The sequence below is a fragment of the Giraffa tippelskirchi genome, chromosome 3, assembly GCF_054371585.1.
Source record: "Giraffa tippelskirchi isolate mGirTip1 chromosome 3, T2T-mGirTip1v1.2.pri, whole genome shotgun sequence".
In the NCBI taxonomy this organism is placed as follows: Eukaryota; Metazoa; Chordata; class Mammalia; order Artiodactyla; family Giraffidae; genus Giraffa; species Giraffa tippelskirchi.
The window spans coordinates 38,317,354-38,336,679 of record NC_137277.1 but is presented as its reverse complement, the minus strand read 5'-3'; the positions used below and the strand labels follow the sequence as shown (position 1 = coordinate 38,336,679).

Sequence of the window (19,326 nt, the reverse complement as noted above, 5' to 3'; positions counted from 1 at the left end):
TCCGATCTAATCATTACATAGCCAGATTAAAAATAAAACAAAACCAGATGGAGATCAGGGCTCTCCCCTGTACCAAGGCTTTTTGTCCACTTCATGCTTATGGATAAGATGAGCACAATACCATTTAATATGACAGGTGGGAGACATGACCCAGGAGTGGTGGTGAACCCACAAGCACGTTGAGCTCCACACGGGGAATCCATTCGGGGGGAGGAGTGAGGATGCTGAAAAGGGTGGTCACAAACAACTCAGGGCTCTGAGGTAGAGGACTAGCGGTCATGTGGACCCCCACTCCCGGAGAGAAAGAGGCAGGTGAACTGGGCAATCTAATCTGGCCTCAACTGAATTGGTAACGGGTTGACAACGCACCGGCAACAAACTCCAGACAGAACACACATTCTAACATGTCCTTCAGTGAGACAACACTAAAAAGAGAACTGGAAATTAAGAAGTCCTAAACGCAGGCACTTAAGTTTGTGGGAAGTTTCCTGTATTTGAGGATAATAGCAAGTTAGTTTTAGCCACTCTGTTTACAACGTAGCACATGGTTTGTACCTTCATCTTTAAAAAAAAAAAAAATGACTTAAGAATACACTGTCTCATAGATCTGATGAGCAAGCGGCAGTTAAAAAGCTAACTTAGCATTAACAATGTTGACTGATGCAGCAAATTATATTTCAATCAAGTCTAGTCTTCCTGCTCTACTCACTCACAATTGGCAACTTTATGAATTAATAAAACTGAGTTTTAAGCTATGGATTAAATTGTGACAAGAATAGCCAAGCAGTTCTAGAGTCAAGTTCGATGGCTTGGAGAACACAAAGAGGACCAAGAGCACGTCAAGGCCCCCAGAGCAGCCACCATGTGAGGAAGCGAGAGAGTGTGGCCCTCCCACCCATTGGCATGTGTCGGGAGAGCCTAAGACTGTGGAAAGGTGCTTCTCCTAGATCTACAAGAATGCACTCTGAAGACACTGCAGAGCTCACAAAATGTTTCCCCCAACTTGCATCACTATCCTTGGACTCTGTGAAGGTAAACAAGCTTGACAATTTCAAACGTGATTTTAAGGGTTTTTTAGGGTGCAATTAGAGGCAAGATTGTTACTGAGATTGGTATATTACAACAGGGGCAGGACAACCAGCCTCATCCCTCATTGAATTCCCATACTTCTCTCTCCACCACGGATGGTGAAAGAACAGGTATAAAAGTACCGACCACATCGATTCATACCTGAAGCATAATTACCTTACTTTCCAATGACAGAATCAAACCACCTGACTAAGGCCTACTTACTCGAGCTCTGTTCAAGCAACAGAAAATGGAAACTGAACACATGCTCCACACGGTCAGGTGTTTGCCAAGACCAGTTGTTTTTCTAGAAAAATTCAGTACGAAATAGGTCACAGACTTTGGGGGATAGGGAATTCTTGTAATTAATTTTTTTTTTTGAAACACTGTGCACAAGCTCATATTAACATAGAAAGCATATATATCTTATAAATCACAGAAATATTAAAAAAAAGTATCACTCTGGTTTATCAGCTCATTTTACACACATATTTAAGCAACAGGATGTATAAATTCTACACCGACATGGAGGACATACCCACTATCCAAACAAACAAAATAGACTGCTGCAAAAAAATATTTAGTCCCTTTTACACATATATGCACACTTCATTAATGCAAAAAAAAAAAATGTAGTGGTTACTGTCTGAAAAAAACAGCATGTATGATTGAGATTGTTAATCTCTGAGTATAGCTGTACAACACATTGTTCATCTGAGTTTTTTTTTTTTTTTTTAAGCAGTGGTATAAGTTTCTCTCTAAATGTGCATTTTTAAAAACTGGCCAAACCTTCAAAAAAAAAAAGAAGTTTAACACCTCAGGGTTAATATATATGTACTAGCAGCGACTAAGGCCTGACGGGTTCTGGGGGCTTCATTCAGCACACGAGCCTTCCAAAACAGGGTCACATACACTTGGCCAGGGCCTTTGGCTGGTGGCTCTCACAGGGCATATCAAGAACCTACACAGAGCTGGGACCCAGGCATGAGGGCGCTCACAGAGTAACTGGGAAGGTTTTAGCAAGAAGCACTCATGTCAAGGAGATGGGACCCGCTGGTCTGAGGCTGCAGATTCCCTCTCTCCTCACTTGGCCCCATGTGACTCTCTTGCTCCAAAGGACACTCCAAGAGAGTTTTCCATTTAAGACTTAGTGTGAGCTGAGGTCCAGTCAAAGATGACTGGTAGAATCACTGATGCACAGATATGTGAAGGTATTTTTGAATATGGATTTTTAAATTGGAATCACCAGTAATGCAGCTATATAAAAAGTGCAGCACAATAAAAGTGCATTTTCTCCACCACTGCCTAGCGGCAGGTAACTGAGGACTCCACAGACAGGACACAGCAAGATGAGAGAACAAGACAGCTGCTAGGAGGTGTCAAGCTGCCAGAGTGCAGTTGGACACCCCAGTAGCATGGATACTGGTAAAGCTTTCAGTTGTTAAGGCCACAATTTTTCAGCTCTCATCCTTGAACCCTGTTTAGAAAGATTTCACCTTTTTTAAAGGGGTAGTTCACTAAAAATACAGCTTAGCTTTTCTAAAAAAAAAAAAAAGAGTGAGAGACTTCAGCCAAGAGGATCCTATTTACCTTTATGAAAACACTGTGCAGAGAAGTCCACAGGCACTCACCCTAGAGGAAAGCCAGCTCTCGTTGTGCAGCCAGACACCGGCTTCCTATGGTCAGGCTCAGCCTGGGAAGTCCGCCCAGGCAGGAGACGTCATGAATGCTCTAAGATGGATACTAAGCTACTGGAAGAGAAAATGGGTTTCAAGTGTCCTTGTACATTGCTAGCAGAATGGGGTCTAATTCCTATCACATTTACCACCTAGGCTAAAAGGCCTGGTCCGACTAGTGAGACATCTAGCAACCTCAATCTTGGTCTGACACACAATCATACAGCATCATCTGAAATGGGATCTACCACCCTGGTCCGTAACTGTTCCAGTCTCTTGCCGCGGGAAGACGACTGCCAGCTCCTGCTCTGGGTGGGGTCAGGCTGGTGAGCAGAGCAGCTGCTGGGGAGGCGACTGAGGATGTGGTCTGGACCTTCCTGGAGGCTCACTAAGAGACCCCCCCCAAAGTCAGGACATCAAAGCAAATGTTGCAAACTCGCACAGGCTTGTTCAGATCAAACTTTATAATAGGAATCTCCTTGGTCGAGCATTTATGGCAAAGAAGACGTCCGCAATGACGACTGTGGAGACAAAGAAAAGAGGTATGAGAGGGGTTCTCGAGAGTAGACTGCAGCTGCGCACATGAGCACAGTCACAGCAGCCCCCGCAGCGGACACGCAAGCCCATGCCTGGTACTCTGCAGTCAGCTCTGACCCTTGCTGGCTCACTCACACCAAGGCATGTATAATTGATAGTCCACAATAACAAAATTCTAGCCAGTAATCAAGTTAAAGTGATCTGGAAAAAGCCTCTTGCTTTAAGGCTCAAGACAGGCTCAGCAAGAGCCAGAGAACTCTCACACTTGGGGAAGATGAGGTGAGGCCTGACAGGCTGCCTAGGACAATGGACCCCAGCATTTCACAGGAAAGCCACCTGTCTGTCTGTGGGCTACCCTACATCTCTAGATGTGGGCAGGGTCCTGTGGTCAGGTTTTTCCCAGGAGAGTACCAGGCCCTGGCAGGTTCATGGTTTATCATGGGAAAAGGCAGAAGCAATCAGCAGAAATCTCCTTATTCCTCTGGCGGGTGACTGGGGGTGGGTCTTACCAGTGATGTTTGCGCGTTGTGACTCCGAACTTGGCAGTGCACTCGTAGCAGTTGGAGCCATCGCACCACGGAGGCTCCTTGGACAGCATATCTGTAACACAGCACAAGACCAGTTCCTGTCAGATACTGACTGTGTCCGGCCAGACTGGGGAGCAGGGGGAGAAGGGAACTGAACCAGGAAACAAAGGAACACATCGCAGAGGGACAAGAGGGCAACAAGAGAGGCATGCCTCCTTTCACTGTGCTTTGCAGATACAGTAATTTTTTTACAAGTCGAAGATCTGTAGTGACCCTGCATGGAGCACATCTATTGGTGCCATTTTCCCAACAGCATTTTCTTACTTCGTGGGTCTGTGTCACACTTTGGAAATTCTCACAATATTTCAAATTTTTTCATTATTATTATATTTGTTATAGTAATCTGTGATCAGTGAACTTTGATGTTACTATTTTAATTGTTTTGGCATTTTTTAGCAATAAAGTATACATAAACACATTGTTTTTTAGACAATGCCACTGTGTATGCAACAGACTACAGTATTATGTAAATATAACTTTTATATGCACCGGGAAACCACGAAGATTCGTGTTGACTTACTTCATTGCAATATTCACTTTACCGTGATGGTTGAAAACTGACTGAGGTCTGCCTATTCTAACTGGGTCACACAGGGGAGGCAAAGTCAGTGGGGCTGAACCAAAGGCCGTTCTGAAGGATGGAGAGATTCGGCATCAGCTGAAGGATGAAGGGTGTGCAGAAGCGTTGGGAGGAGGACCTGCCTGGAGCCGATGGATTTCCGGTAGGATCTGGGAAAGCGGCAATCTGACAGGGGCCCCAAAGCAGGACGCGCTGTAAAGAGATTGCTAACAAGGACCCTCCCCACCCCTGCTCAAAGGCGCTTTGCAGCATTCACAGACAAAATCCTAAACCATGTGGTGCCTGGAAAACTACCGGCTCAGATTGTGCAGCAAATCATCCTGAGATTTCAAGACCACCAGTACATCTGGGTAACAGACACTGCCAGGGTCCCTACACTGACGGAGCTGAACTCAGGCCACTCACCTAAGAGTCTAAACAGCAGCTGCTTGGTAGCGACCTGGTAGTTGAAGATGTTGACCCCTTGGTTGTTGTTCACCCCCAGGCGGGCCCCTGAGCGGACGATGGCACGGCAAAGGTTGGCGTTCCCTTTCATGTACGCCAAGAGCAGCACTGGAAAACAAAACCACACGCAGGGCTACTGCCCACCCGGGCCCAGCCTGGCCCTGCCAAAGGGCCAGCAGAAGATGGCCAAGGGCAGGATACAGCCCTGGCAGGACATTTGCTAGCAAAGTCCCCATGACACACAGAGTGGCCCTGCGGCTCTGGTGAGAGCTCCACAGAGGATCTGCAACATCTTGCAGCCAAGGACCAGCCATGAGCCAGGGGCTCCAGAGCGACTCTCCGGCTCCAGAGACACACTCTTGCCCATTCAGAGCTTTGGCCACAAGAGAACCGAGGAGGGAGCAGACGCCGCGGGAAATATGCACCACTGTCTCAGCTGCCTTCCTCCTGCACAGAACACTCTTCACACAATGCAACAAACTCTAAAGACTGGTGAGTTGTGCACACATGGAGAAAACCATAAACCAGTATGGTCAGCCTGCTCCAGAAAGTTCCTCGACCCCATGGAGCCTCTCTCCTGTGCCGGCAGTGGACACCCAGGCTCTGGCCAGCCCATCCTCCTGTTCCTCCCTACGACTACAGCTACCAGCAGCTCCTTTTTTCTTATGTTTCACAGATACTTTATTTAAATTCTTTAATTCTGCAAATGATTCACAAAGATTAGGTTATTATTTCAAAGGAGGAAGCAGGCATAGAGAGGTTACAAAATATACCCAGTCACCTTGCTGGAATATGATGGAGCTGAGTATCTGAAACCAGGTCTGTGTAATTCAGAAGCCCAGGCGTGAAGCACCTGCCTGTTTGCCGGCTCCTGGACCACGCTGCTCGCTGGAGCAGGTGCTGGGCCAGCAGCTCACTCCCAGGGCTGACCTCCCTGAAGCTCAGGCTCGCCACTGCCGGCTTAAAAACATGTCCATGAATTAAGGCCAAGAATTCTTCCCAAGGTCAAGAAGCAACGACCAAACATTTGGTGCCATGCTGAGGTTTGGGCTACCTCTTGGTAACAGCACTGCTGTCAAAGGCCACAGAGGCTCTGTCTGGCACGAACAGGGATACAGCAGCAAAGAAGAGTTCAGACAGCCCTGGGCTGGGAAGAGAGAGACGTGGGTTTCATCTTTGTTTCCTTACTCGAAAAATGGGAACACACTACATGTACTGCTTACCTTATATGGTTATTGTGAGTATTCAGGAAGAAAATGAATACAAAAGCACTATGAAAGCTACACAAATTACCACAGTGATTGTGGGTGGTGAGAGTACTACCATGAGAGAGGCCTGTTTATTAACCCCCTCAATCAAACATCAGCCCTTATCTGTAGAGAACATGCCTTATCTGTGAATATGTACTATGGCCCATTTCCTCCTTCTGAAGCACCTGTGAGGCAACTGTATTTCCTCTCTCTCTCGGGATCTGAAAGCTTGGAAAGGGACCTAGTTGACTAGATACAAGGTAGACGAGGCCGATAGAAACAGGTGGGCCGGCCTGTCTGGACATGGGTATGGCTCTGGAGCACTAGATACGCTTTAGATGTGCTTGTGCCTCAAGTCAGACACTGCCAACTTCCGCCTCAGGGATCTGTGATGGTACTCGCAGAGCCCAGCCGAAATGCACTGGGCTGAGTGTCCTTCAATAATGACACGTGTGCCTGGGCTCCTGATTCTCTAGGAAGCAAGGAACACCAGTGAGACAGAACCGACAAGAGCCTCACTACATACCTGTGTTTCCTTCTGCATCCGGTTTATCCAGAGGATACTCAGGCATGCACTCTAAGAAGAGATCAAAGATGGCTGCAGCATTCTCCTTGCCATACTGTCCCAAAATGTGCAGTGGCGACTGGCCTCTGAGAATACAAATTGGAAAAGTTAGGTGTGTATCTGCCATAGCCATCATGCATGAAAGAAATGGGATTGTCTGAACTCTGTGATGCTGGATAAATCTAAAGGACACAACGGTCATAAAAATTTTCCTAAAACATATTTTCAAAAAGACAAGTTCCAGGGTACCAAAGGCTGGTCAAGTGCCCTAGTGACCAGTTCTGCATTGTGCACCTGGGGCTCATATAAGATGCCCGTGACCACCAGCTCGGAGGGGTGCACCAGAGGACGTGGAGTCCTAGCCTCTGCTCCGAACCACACACACTCACCGTAGATTAAAGGCTTCAGCATCCACGGTGCACTCTGTCAGGAGGACCCGGATGTTGTTGAGTCGGCCATGCATGACAGCAAGATGAAGAGCTGGGGGGAGGAAATCCTCTTACAATGCGAGCCCAGAGGCACACACAGAGCATCTCAACTCTTCTCGGCCTCACAAACCTCCCACTGAATGGGACTCAGTCAGAGCAGCCACCATCCGCTCACAGAGCCCTCCTTTCCAGTCTTCACTGCCCCCAAGAATAAATCTAAATGCAACCTCCTAAGATTTGCTTTGTGCCTCTGCAGTTATCCAAAGGTGAGATATAATGGTTTCACAAGAAGACATTTAGGTTTCTAGGGTCACTATTCACATCAGGAGGCTGCCCAGGTCCCCGTCAGGAGTAGGCTGCATGACCAGCTCAGTGCATTTCCTGTCACAGCCCGGCCCCTGTAAGAGCCAATCTCCAGGATGGGGGAACAGACCTAATGGTGCGTGCTGCCCTGCCACCCCAGAAGGAAGGGATTGCTTGAGGCCCTTGGCACCACACACAGGGAATGCCTGGGAATTACCGTTATTTCCATTCTCATCCACAGCAGCAAAGTCCACTCCATTCTCCAAGAGGACTGAGCAGATGGTGGGCAGGTCCTGCTGGGCAGCAAGGTGGAGGGCAGTCTGGCGGTGCTTGGTTAATTCATTCACTTTGGCACCTGCAAGAAGCTGTTGAAGTTGATTACATGAGCAGCCGCTCTACGACCACCAACCAAGGTCTGGCATAAGGGGCCAAGCCTGCCTATCTCCTGGCCTCCAGGGTTTGCCCTCCTGGCTAAGCTGGGAGCCAACTCCTGGGGAGGCTCAGGCCCACAAAGTCTGTCCCAAGGAGAAAGTGGCAATTACCAAAATGTCCAAAAAGCCATCCTTAGGACCCAGATATTCTAGGACTACGGGATATAATAAAACTACACAGGACTGCAGTGATCTGCACCATCCTCACACACAGTGGACACAAGGATGTCCACTGCTTGTAACAGTAAGACCAGACTGCAGAAAAGGTTTAGTTATGAAAGCTACAATATATATCAACAGTAGAACAGATAGCCACTAAAATGATAAAAATTTATGGTTTAACATGAAAGGCAAGTTAGAAGATGGAAAGATAGTGTGTTTCCATTTCAGGAGAGAGACAGAAATGTGTACACACACACACACACACACACACACACGCACACACATTGAAGGTGTTTAAAAGCACATATACCAAACTCAAGGCAGGGTTGGGAGTGAAAGGGAGATACTAATCGCTTTCTGTCCTTATGTGTTTTAAGTTTCTCCACAATAAAAATATACTATTTTTTTTTAAAAAGAAAGAAAGCAATACAGAGAAGTGCAGAATCAAAGCAAGAAGGCCCTTTAAATAATATCTTATATATTCATTCATCATCCACTTTCTAACAAAATTTCAAAGACAGCTACTAAAAGAAAAGACTATATAGTTAATAAATACTGTATAATATATTTGAAAGTTGCTAAGAGAGTAGATTTAAAAATCCTCGGACTTCCCAAGTGGTCCAGTAGTTAAGAATCTGCTTTTCAATGCAGGGGTCACCGGTTTGATCCCTGGTCTGGAAAAATCCCACATGCCACAAAGCAACTAAGTCCAAGAGCCACAACTACTAAAGTCTGTGTGCCTAGAGTCTGTGCTCCACTACAAGAGAAGCCTCTGCTTATGAGAAGCCCGTGCACCACAGCGAAGAGTAGCCCGCGATCAACCGCAACAAGAGAAAAGTCCACAAGCAGCAATGAAGACCCAGCACAGCCAAAAAATAAAATACATAAATAAATCTTTAAAAAAAACCCAATCCTCATCACAAGAAAAAAATTTTTCTAACTATGAATGGTGAAAGATGTTAAGTAGATTCATGGTGATTATTTTGCAACATATACAACTATCAAATCCATATGTTGCACAAAATATACAATGAAACACGGTATGTTATGTTTAGTTGCTCAGTCATGTCTGACTCCTTGCGACCCCATGGAGTGGAGCCCACCAGGCTCCTCTGTCCATTGGATTTTCCAGGGAAGAATACTGGAGTGGGTTGCCATTTCCTCCTCCAGGGGATATTTCCAACCCAGACAGAGATTGAACCTGCATCTCCTGTATTGCAGGCAGATTCTTTACCATCTGAGTCACCAGGAAAGTCCAATATACATCTGACACTAATGTTGTTTGTCAATTCTGCCTCAAAACGTTAAATAATAAAGACTAATGACAAAACGAGAGCACTCCCTGGAAAGCGCCAGCTGAGAGCCTGGCACGAAGCAGGTGGACAGAGACATGATCTCATTTCCTGATGGTCCCTGCCTCTGCCACCCACAGCCTGCCTTCCCTCATAGCCTCACCTCAGCATCTGCCACTGGGCACGCAGGACATGCTGCCCACAGAAACACTTGCTCTCCTGAGTGCCCTGGCTGCTCCCTAAATTCCCACTGGCCTTTCCCAATACCTGGCAAAACACCTGTGACAAGAGAGTCTCCACACACCCTACAACATGCTTTGTCCACAGGTTACAGCAGTAATGTTTCAGGGACACTCACCAAGTTGCGGACAATAATCTCCGAGCCTGCCTGGACAGCAAGGTGCAAAGGGGTCAACTTGGAAGCATCCTGGACTCTCGAATTGACATTCGCCTGGACGCTGATCAGAAACAGGACGCTTTCAATATCAGAGTTCTGAACTGCCACGTGCAGGAAATTCCGGCCCTTGTTATCCACCTAAGGCAACAAGTGGGAACCAAAATGTTAGTGGGTGCTCCCTGCAAGAATGCCTCCTGAGCACATGTGAGCTGCACTGACCACCGGAGAGGCCGCACTGCAGTCCTCCCCACCCCAACCCCCAAATTAGAGACCCGCTCTGCGTATTTGTCCAGAGGACTGTGTGTGCATGCCGCATCCATGTGGTCAGAAAAAGGGAGCTAAGCCAGCTGCCCTGGCATCTTCCCGCAGCAGGAGTGGACCTGGAAGGCCAAGCAAGAGATAACCTGAAGGACAGGGAAAGGAGGCCGGCAGAACACTGGGCTGCACGGGGAAAGGCACAGGTGATGCTGGCTGTGGGTGTCTCCTGCTTTGGCTAAAACAAACACCCAGCACTCTTAACACCACAGCTGCAATGCCAGTCTGACCCATGAGCAGCCAAATGAGCCTTCAGAAATTTCCAGAAAAGTCGCCTCTTTCAGGGAGCTACAGCTAATTCGTGTTGGGGAAGGCCACCAACAGTATGTCACAGACTTTGTTCCACTGATGTACAGCGGACAGCGGGTCATTCAAATCCCACCACAGAGGGTACGCCAAATACCAGGACTGTCATGTCAGTGTGAGGGCTTGGGAAGAAGTAAGGGAGACACACATGCTACACACACAACACATTCCTTCACATTACACACACATCCACCCATCCACCCTCCAGACACACACATACATCCAGCATCCTTCACATCACACAGACATCCACCCATCCACCCCGACACACACATACACCCAGCAATGTATCTGCACTGGTTTCACACTACATGGGGAGGAAAAGGTGAAAGGACTGTCTCCATTCAAGAACATTTTACCCCATGTGAGCAAGGGTGAGGTTAACACCTACACAATCAGTCACACCGAGGCAAATGCTGAAGAAAAGGGATGCACAGAAGCCTGAAGTACAAACCCAAAGTCTTCATCCATGTTAGGACTTTTGTTCAGGTCCCAAATTTCCATTTCACCTTCATAAACGGCTACTCAGAGATCTCAGCAGTATTCTAAGAGCTGGATGGAGAGGCATGTATCTGAGGACTGACCTGACAAACCCACATCAGCTCCCACCTCAGACCAGTTGCCACAGTCTCCTCTCCCAGCCTGCTATTGCAGGCCCACAGCTTACTGTCCAGAACAAGGACAACTGAGACTGCTAAGCTGAATGGTGGCAGCTCCTCTAAAACCCAAAAGCTCCTCGAGGTCAATTTAAGCCCTTCTAAGACATTCATTACTGGGGCAAGTAAAACACCAAGAAAAAGCAAACGGTGCACTCCGTTCTGCAAGATGAGAATTCCTGTCACCAGGCCCCCCCTTCCTTGTACACGTGGCACCACTGGGTGGCTGATGTGCAGGGCAGAGCAGGCACATTCCATCCAGCAGTAACCAGGCACCTGAATGGCCAAAACTGAAGAAATACCTTTATAGGGAAGAGACCTGTTTAGTCTGTGACTTGCGTTCAGCCTGGGTGTCGCTCACTCACCTGCTCAGCAGCCCCGGACTCTCGTTTCAGGATGGCCTCGGCCGCCTTGTTGTTCTTGTAGGTCATGGCGCAGGCAAAGGGGGTCAGGCCTTGCCGGTCTCGCACGTTCAGGTGGATGTCGGGGTGAGAAATCAGCAGCTGAATGATGACCCCATGTTGGTTGCTGATGGCCACATGGACAGGCGTTCTTCCTTCTGCATCCTTTGGGGACCAGGCACAGATTTCAACATCCAAGTGAAGATAAAATCCAGAAAAAATATGACACGGAAAAAGTTTTAAATCAAATTCAGTTCTGAGAATCAATACTGCCACTCTGAATTTGAAACCATCTTTTCAAGAGGCCAAATACAGGATGACTGACAGCCACTCTACCTCCATGCTCCAATAACCCAGGGACACAAACACATTTGGTTTAGAGAAGCTGCAGTCAACCTCATCTCCAAGTTAAACCACTACTCATCTGCCAGATGAGTAGAGCAGCACACAGGCTAGAATGCTGAAAGGCATCAAGGAACATGACTCAGGGATGTCCCATTGAGCTATTGAACATTTTCTTAAATACAGTACTCAGCTTGGGACTAGAACAAATTTTCAACGGCAATCTGTAACTAATGGGGACAGGTGGCAAAGATAAGGTGATTGAACAAATCTTCTTCACTTTGTAGGAAGGACAAAGACACAGAAGAAAAAAGTTTTGACCTGGAATAATAACAATTATGAGACAGGCTGTGGGGGCTTCCTGGTGGCTCAGTGGTAAAGAATCTGCCTGCAGTGCAGGAGACGAAGATTCAATCCCTGGATTCCCTGGGTCGGGAAGATCCCCTGGAGAATGAAATGGCCACCCACTCCAGTATTCTTGACTGGAAAACTCCATAGACAGAAGAACCTGGTAGGCTACAGTCCATGGGGTTACAAAGAGTCAAACACGACTGAGAAACTAAACAACAACAAGACATCTGTATGACCCAGGAGACCATCACTTCCTGTGTCTGTCCCTTTGGCCCATTCATGGTAAAGCACGGGCCCAGGACCGGAGACTGCAAGGTCCCTGGACATTAGAGGAGATTTCCCTGATTCTGGGGTGACCATCCCTCTACCCAGAAAAGAGAGACCCTCAATACCTGTGCATTTACATTGGCACCAAACTCCAAAAGACACTGGATTGTCTCTTCCAGCCCCCAGGAGGCTGCCAAATGCAGAGGGGTCTGACCATCTCTGGCCTCTTCCTCTCCTTCCCCATTAGCACCAGGCTGTCTGGGACTATTCACATCGCAGCCACTGAAAGGAAGGGGAAGTGAGAGGAAGGCATGCTGACAGGCGTGGAGCAGCAGCTTCATCCAACCCCACAGAGAGCCTGCCGCTGCCAAGGACTGTAGTCCTTGGTCTCAAATAGTTCTGTGTCCTGCTCCTATAGATTCTTCAGTAACTGGTCCTGGAGGCAACTTGGGTATCAGAACTCTTAAAAGCTTCCCAGGGGATTCATGTGCATTTAAAGACTGAGAATCTTGGCTTGAACGCTGTCCTGCACAACCTCACTCTGCACTCTCCCACCCCTCCTGCACTGAGGCTGTGGAGGCTGTCATGGCTCCAGCATTGGGGTGGAGTCCGGCAGAGGCCATTTGACCTCCTCCATACCAGCCTCTTGGTCTCACTGTGTGAACTGGTCTGATCTGATGACAGGGGCCGATATGGTTCCCAAAGCAGGAAACTGGCTTAGTTTTTAGACTCTGATCTCGGCACACGAGCCCACTCCTCACCAGAGAGTCAAGTCCCTGGCTGCCCTGACCTGACAGAACAGTGACTCATAGAACAGTGACTCTCTCTAGCCTTCAATATGAAGGTCAAGCCAGCTATAGGCATGTCAAGACTATAGTTGGAATAAGAGAGAAGAGAGCCAGTTTGCAATACTCCAAACAAGATCTGAAGGGATACCCAGGCCTCTCAGACCTGCGAATGAGAAAGCAGGCGATGGGCTCGTTGTTCTCATCGATGGCTCTGTGCAGCAGCGTCTGGAGGCACCCGCTCGGTCCTGGGCCCCAGCACGTGGCATCACAACCATGTCTGACCTGCAGGGAAGCACAGGTCACTCAACAAATGCTGCCCAGCAAAGGAAAACATGCTTATTACCATCTCTGAGCCCTAAGCTACCATTACGTACATTTTCCAGGTAAGATCCAGCTGATAGTCAACCGGTAATTATTTTAATCTGTACCATTCACTCGTTTTACAAACACTGATTAAAATCTGCTTTAGTGCAAGCTTGTGCACTAGGTTCTGTGGGAAGGATTTGAGAAATAAAAGAAAGATGTGTCTTATCAGCACCTTCTAAAGCTGTGTCCTAGAAGGGACAGAAAATACATACAAGTGCCTGCACACACATCATGCACATATATACACATACACTCTTACTTATAACCCCCAGTAACATATACTCTGCAAAGAACTGGTAATCTCAAGAACAACTGGCTAAAACCCTCAGGTGCGAAATGTCTTAAAATCACATTTCAAGCCCTTCAGAAAACTAAATGAGCTTTTGGGGTTACATCCGCTTTCGGGCTCTGTCTTCTGAATAAGGGGGACACTCCTGAGGTTTGAGAACTTATCACTGTGGTGACAGTCAGGGCAGCCCACAGCCAGCTAAGCCACCTCAGGAGAAGACCCTGGAGGAGGGGCCTCAGCTCTCCTACTTTTTGGTAGTTTTCTTGATAAAGACAGCCTGAGGAAAGATGTGGGCCGTGACTATGTTGAACCCCAAGTTTCCTGAACACGACTTTCAAAAATGCTCATTCCTGACCCAATTTGCTACTTGGCCGATCTCCTGCTTGTTATGATCACAATGGAGGTGCCAAATCCATCTCTGACACAAATCACCCCCACATGTCAGTGAAGCAGAGGCTGAGCTTGTCTCACCAGAGTGGATGCGATGTCCTCCAGGTTATTTGCCAGTGCGAGCCACAGTGGGGGGTTCCCCTGCTCATCCGGCACAGACATGTCAGCTCCTCGGGTGCATATGGCATCCACGACGAGGGGAAGCTGATTTCTGATGGCCAGTTGAAGGGCCGTCTCCCCATCCTGAGTCCTGCTGGGACACGGACACCAAAACAAACGTGTGGAGCTGGGATCAAATGACAGAGGGTGCCCTTCTGGGCACCCTAGAGGCCAGAGTCCACTGTACCCCAAACATGCTTCACTTACATCCATCAACATTCTTTCAGAGAAATTCAACCTGTCAATAGCATCTGTCCCTCCTGCCCTTTAAAAAAAGAGTATCACCATGCTATCCTGTTGCACCCAACTGCTCAGCACACTGAACTCTTACAGCTGCTTCCACAGCCTCTGGAAAATGCCACCCTGACCACCCACTTGACAAAACACTTTCATCCACTCAGTCATTGTAGGTCAGCTGACACTGAAGATAAATTCGTTTAAAAACAAAAATAATAAAAAATTTTAACTGTATACTTTTGCCCCGCAAGCCTTCCCTCCTGTTTTTTTTTTTTTTTGCCGCACTATGGATCTTAGTTCCCCGACCAGGGACTAAACCCAGGGCCCCTCAGTGGAAGTGTGGAGTCCTAACCACTGGACTTCTGGGAGATTCCTCCTCAAGCCTTTTGACAGCTCATTTGTTGGAATGTTCTTCATTATTAAGTGAAATCCCTACTTCAACAATTGATTTCTAGATTGTCCATTTTGGTAAGCTTTGTGCCATACTGTGCCCTGGTCTCAAAAGGTTCGCTGCTGCTGCTAAGTCGCTTCAGTCGTGTCCGACTCTGTGCGACCCCATAGACGGCAGCCACCGGGCTCCGACGTCCCTGGGATTCTCCAGGCAAGAATACTGGAGTGGGTTGCCATTTCCTTCTCCAGTGCATGAAAGGGAAAAGTGAAAGTGAAGTCGCTCAGTCGTGTCCGACTCTTAGCGACCCCATGGACTGTGGCCTACCAGGCTCCTCCATCCATGGGATTTTCCAGGCAAGAGTACTGGAGTGGGGTGCCATTGCTCAAAAGGTTCAAGTAAGACCAAAGTACACAATTCCCCCTTTGAGTTCCCCTTCTCAACACTGTACCTGCATTTTTTGAGAATTACTGTTTCTCTTCCTTTATTTAACAAGGAACAAAAATCTTCCCTACAAGTGAGGCCATGCGTTTGAACCACGTCAATTAAACGTGACCTGGTGCAGTGGCGGACGCTACTCCAGCCCACCTGACGTTTATGTCCGCCTGGTGCTCCAGGAGGAAGAGGGCGCTCTTGCTGTCCTGCCTCTGCATGGCCATGTGCAGCAAGGTCTGCCCGTCCGACATGGTGTCGTTGATGCAAGCCCCGGAGCCCAACAACTGTGCTGCAATCGTGTGCATGCCTGCAAAAGAGACAAGCCTGGATTAGTGCCGGCTCAGCTCCTCCCACTTCCTCAGCCTCTTACTACAACAAACACACCCTCTTGACTTCCGCAAGACCAGCAGTTTTCCACATTACTATAGGCTTAACCCAAACAGAAAGGCTAGTCTACACAAACAATTAACTCCAACCCTTCCGCCTCCCTCCCTCGCACACCCACTCTCTGGCGCACGCTTGTCTGCAGCCGCTGACACTGCCTTACCAGTCCACAATGCCAGGCCCAGCACAGTCTGGTCTCGAGAATCCTTGAGACTAAAGTCCGGAATAATTTGCAAGTTGTTGGTGGCGTGAAGAGCATTAGCTACATTTTTTAAAAGAAAAAAAAACACCTGATTTCACCATCCCGTGGATCACATTGAAAGTACTGAAGAGAATGCAAGCTCAGGTTCAAACTGACTGATTGATTACGTCTATACAAAGAGAACTGATAGATCTTGCTGTGGGAAGTGGAAGCCAAGACGTTTGATAATTTGTAGTAAAGCTTATGAGGAAAATGAATGGTTGTAAAGGTTAAAACACTGGATGTTCACAAAAGGAAAACAGGCCCCACTATGGACACACATTAATTTCTTGATTACCAAAAAGGGATCAAAACAATGAACTGGCAACATTTTTTTTTTAACACATAAGCCCTACCATCTTATACCTCCTGTGAGGGCAAAGAAGGCGGCACAGCCTACCTAACACCCCACTTCCTTCCACAAGCATAGTGCTAAAAGATGCTCGCCTTAACAAGGATGCGGCTGCTGCTGTTTAATTGTTAAGCTGTGTCCAACTCTTGTGACCCCATGGACTGTAGCCCAGCAGGCTCCTCTGTCCATGGGATTTCTCAGGCAAGAATACTGGAACGGGCGGCCATTTCCTTCTCCAGGGGATATTTTTGACCCAGGGATTGAACCCTCGTCTCCTGCACTGACAGGTGGTTTCTTTACCACTGAGCCACCAGGGAAGCTCCAACAAGGAAGCAGGCAAGAGTAAAACAAATTTCAGGGCAGGAAGGAGAAAATGACAGTCTGAGGGAAATCAGCCTCCCACATGGAAGGGGCTTCCTTGGCCCCCCCTTTCTGGATCCTCTCTCATGGGTCACTTGCCAGGGAGGCTCAGAGGTGGACGAGAGGGCTGACCAACTCGTGGAAGACCAGTGGTAGCAGAGTTCTCAGAGACAGTGCTCACAACGAGGCAAAGCTCTGCTCGACCTGCCCCTGAAGTATGTCCTGGGAAAACGCCCCGAAATAAGAGAGGAGAAGTACAAGGTTTTAACACCTTAACCCCACAGGTGAAGTGGGCAGGCTCCGTCCTACAAATGTACACAGGAAAAAACTGTAGCCAGAACCAGACAATACACTTCTCAGGTTGGACCTCAAAGGATTCTTTGGGTAAGAAAACTCACCAATAGGAGAAACATCAACTGTGTCATTAACTACTCTAAACCACTGTTAGGAGGTCACGGTGATGTGCAGTAATCCCCATCTTTCGGAGACTAGGACCCTCAAATTCCTACCTTTTTGCTCCAGGATGACAGACACCACATCTGGATGATTATAGGCGATTGCCATGTGCAGGGGCGTCTGCAGGTAGACGCTGCTGTCCGCTGAGCTTGACAGGGACGCAGCCTCCTTCGGGGACGGCAGAGCCTCCTCCGTCTGCAGGTTTGGGTTGGCCCCTTGCTGCAGCAGCTCTGCAGTGAGGTTGGCCAGGCCATGCCGACAGGCTGTGTGCAGCGGGGTTTCTCCCTGAACGGAAACAAGTGGCCCTGGTCAGAGCACTTCAGGCTGGGAGCCCCTTTGCAAAGGGACGAAGACAGCCTATGCGCTGCGACACAGGTCCCCAATGCCAGATGCAGCCCGGGCTCATCCTGTCACCAGTTTCATGACCTCTGTCCCACACGCTCCTCAGGTCACCTTTCCCTCCCCCATGCTGTGCCATCGTTCTAGATTTCTCCAATGTCCTCCCAGCACCCTCCAAATGCCCTGGATCCTCATCTTCTGCATTTCCACCCTTCACTTTGCTTTTATAATTATTTTGCTAATTATAAAAATAATACATGATTGTTATTAAAGAACTACCACAGATGATCTCCAAGCGTCACTAAAGTGGTGCTGTCTGTCAATCACCACACTAAGCCCTGCTTCTCTGACCAGTTCATATCAACTTCATCTGGAACTCTGATGAAGAAAAGACCCCCTTCTCTCACTTTTAAAAATTAGAAACATTGTAAATTGTCATTATAGGTATATTGAATATTGATTCAATATTCAAAAGGTACAAGAGAATACAGTTAAAAGAAGCTTCCCCTCGTGCCTAGCCCCCATCACCCAGTTATCCTCCCCTGAAGGAAGCATCATTGCCAGTTTCATGTTTCTATCAAGTGACAGAATAGCCATAAGGAGACATACACACACGTATATATGTGTGAATACAAATACATGTACACATGGAGACACGTGGGATTTTTCACCCAAATAAATGGGAGCAACCATCAATACCCTGCTCTGCACCAGCTCCTATTGAAGCTACACATACTCGTTAAACAAGTCAAGTCCAAGAACTTTACCTACAAGGCTTGCTGTGAAAAATAGCAAGAACCCACCTTCTTTTTCCTAAAAAAGAAAATTTTCTTTTCCCAAAGGGAACCACTTTGAACTCTCTGAGCTGGGTTTTATAATTTCCTCATTTCTAGCTAACGACTTTTATTTCTGCCTCTTGATTTTCTGGGTCCTGGATTTCCTGTAGGTCCTGCCACTGTGATCTCACTGGGTGACAAGGATTTGGCTCTTTCACTCCTTCCCCCTACCAGCCCCAGGGGGCCATTTTCCCCTCTCCCCATAGAGCCTCCTCCCCAGGGCGGCCTTCTGCTCCAGCCCTTCTCCCCCACACAGCCTCCCTGGGTTCGCTTAGCTACCCCCATGGCTTCTACCAGGATCTACAAGCAGGAGGCTCTCAAACCCAGCTCCCCAGCCCTGTGTATACAACCAATTTTGCCAATGCTTACAGAATACTTCCACCTGAATGTTTAAAAAGGAGTTCAACAATCACAAAATGGAATTCACCCTCCCCACAACAATTCCTCCCCTGGTCAGTTCCCTCCTTCTCAGGTCCAACAACTCTCCAACCTTTGCCTCTGAAAGCCACAGAGGTGCCATGGACCATCACGCTGCAGTTCCCCCTGAAACCCATTCTGTTGGGTCCAAATCCAGTATGAGAGGTTGGGACAAGCCACTGCTTTTCCAGATGATTCCCTCCTGGCTCCAGTCTGGATCTCCACTCTGCCAGCCAAAGCTGAGCAAGTACAGCTGGGAGACACTGTGGGCCTACGGGAGGATGTTTTTAAAGTTTGAAAAGCAGCAGAGCATGTCTGTAGCTATTAGAAATGAACAGTGGGCAAAAGGGATGATACAGCAGAGAGACAGAGGCAGAGACACATGACGGCAGGAACAAAACCAAGAAACCAGTCACTGGTGCCTATAGGCCACGCCATCATTCTAGCTGGAGAGCAGGCCAGCCATGGGTTTAGGAGCAGACAGATCAGTAGGTTTAATGGTGAGAAAAAAACGGCACTGCCCTCTCCCCT

General features: G+C 48.0%; 1 protein-coding gene across 22 annotated transcripts in view; it reads right to left on the bottom strand.

The window, feature by feature from the left end:
- Positions 1-468: 468 nt before the first annotated feature.
- ANKFY1 (ankyrin repeat and FYVE domain containing 1) overlaps positions 469-19,326 on the bottom strand; it is a 66,550-nt gene continuing 47,692 nt past the window's right edge. For 13 of the 22 annotated variants that reach the window (XM_081579875.1, XM_081579876.1, XM_081579879.1 and 10 more), the window contains 14 exons: positions 17,257-17,488; positions 15,958-16,056; positions 15,564-15,717; positions 14,273-14,441; positions 13,310-13,428; positions 12,484-12,640; positions 11,363-11,563; positions 9,682-9,858; positions 7,656-7,803; positions 7,097-7,187; positions 6,669-6,793; positions 4,854-5,000; positions 3,791-3,881; positions 1,409-3,265 (listed from right to left, as the gene is read on the bottom strand). In XM_081579875.1, the coding sequence (XP_081436001.1) occupies positions 3,133-3,265; positions 3,791-3,881; positions 4,854-5,000; positions 6,669-6,793; positions 7,097-7,187; positions 7,656-7,803; positions 9,682-9,858; positions 11,363-11,563; positions 12,484-12,640; positions 13,310-13,428; positions 14,273-14,441; positions 15,564-15,717; positions 15,958-16,056; positions 17,257-17,488 (2,043 nt within the window). In that variant the 3' untranslated portion in view covers positions 1,409-3,132. Of the gene's footprint in view, positions 1,376-1,408; positions 3,266-3,790; positions 3,882-4,853; positions 5,001-6,668; positions 6,794-7,096; positions 7,188-7,655; positions 7,804-9,681; positions 9,859-11,362; positions 11,564-12,483; positions 12,641-13,309; positions 13,429-14,272; positions 14,445-15,563; positions 15,718-15,957; positions 16,057-17,256; positions 17,489-19,326 lie in introns of those variants that run through there. The other 9 variants (XM_081579871.1, XM_081579873.1, XM_081579870.1 and 6 more) reach the window with 3 other exon arrangements.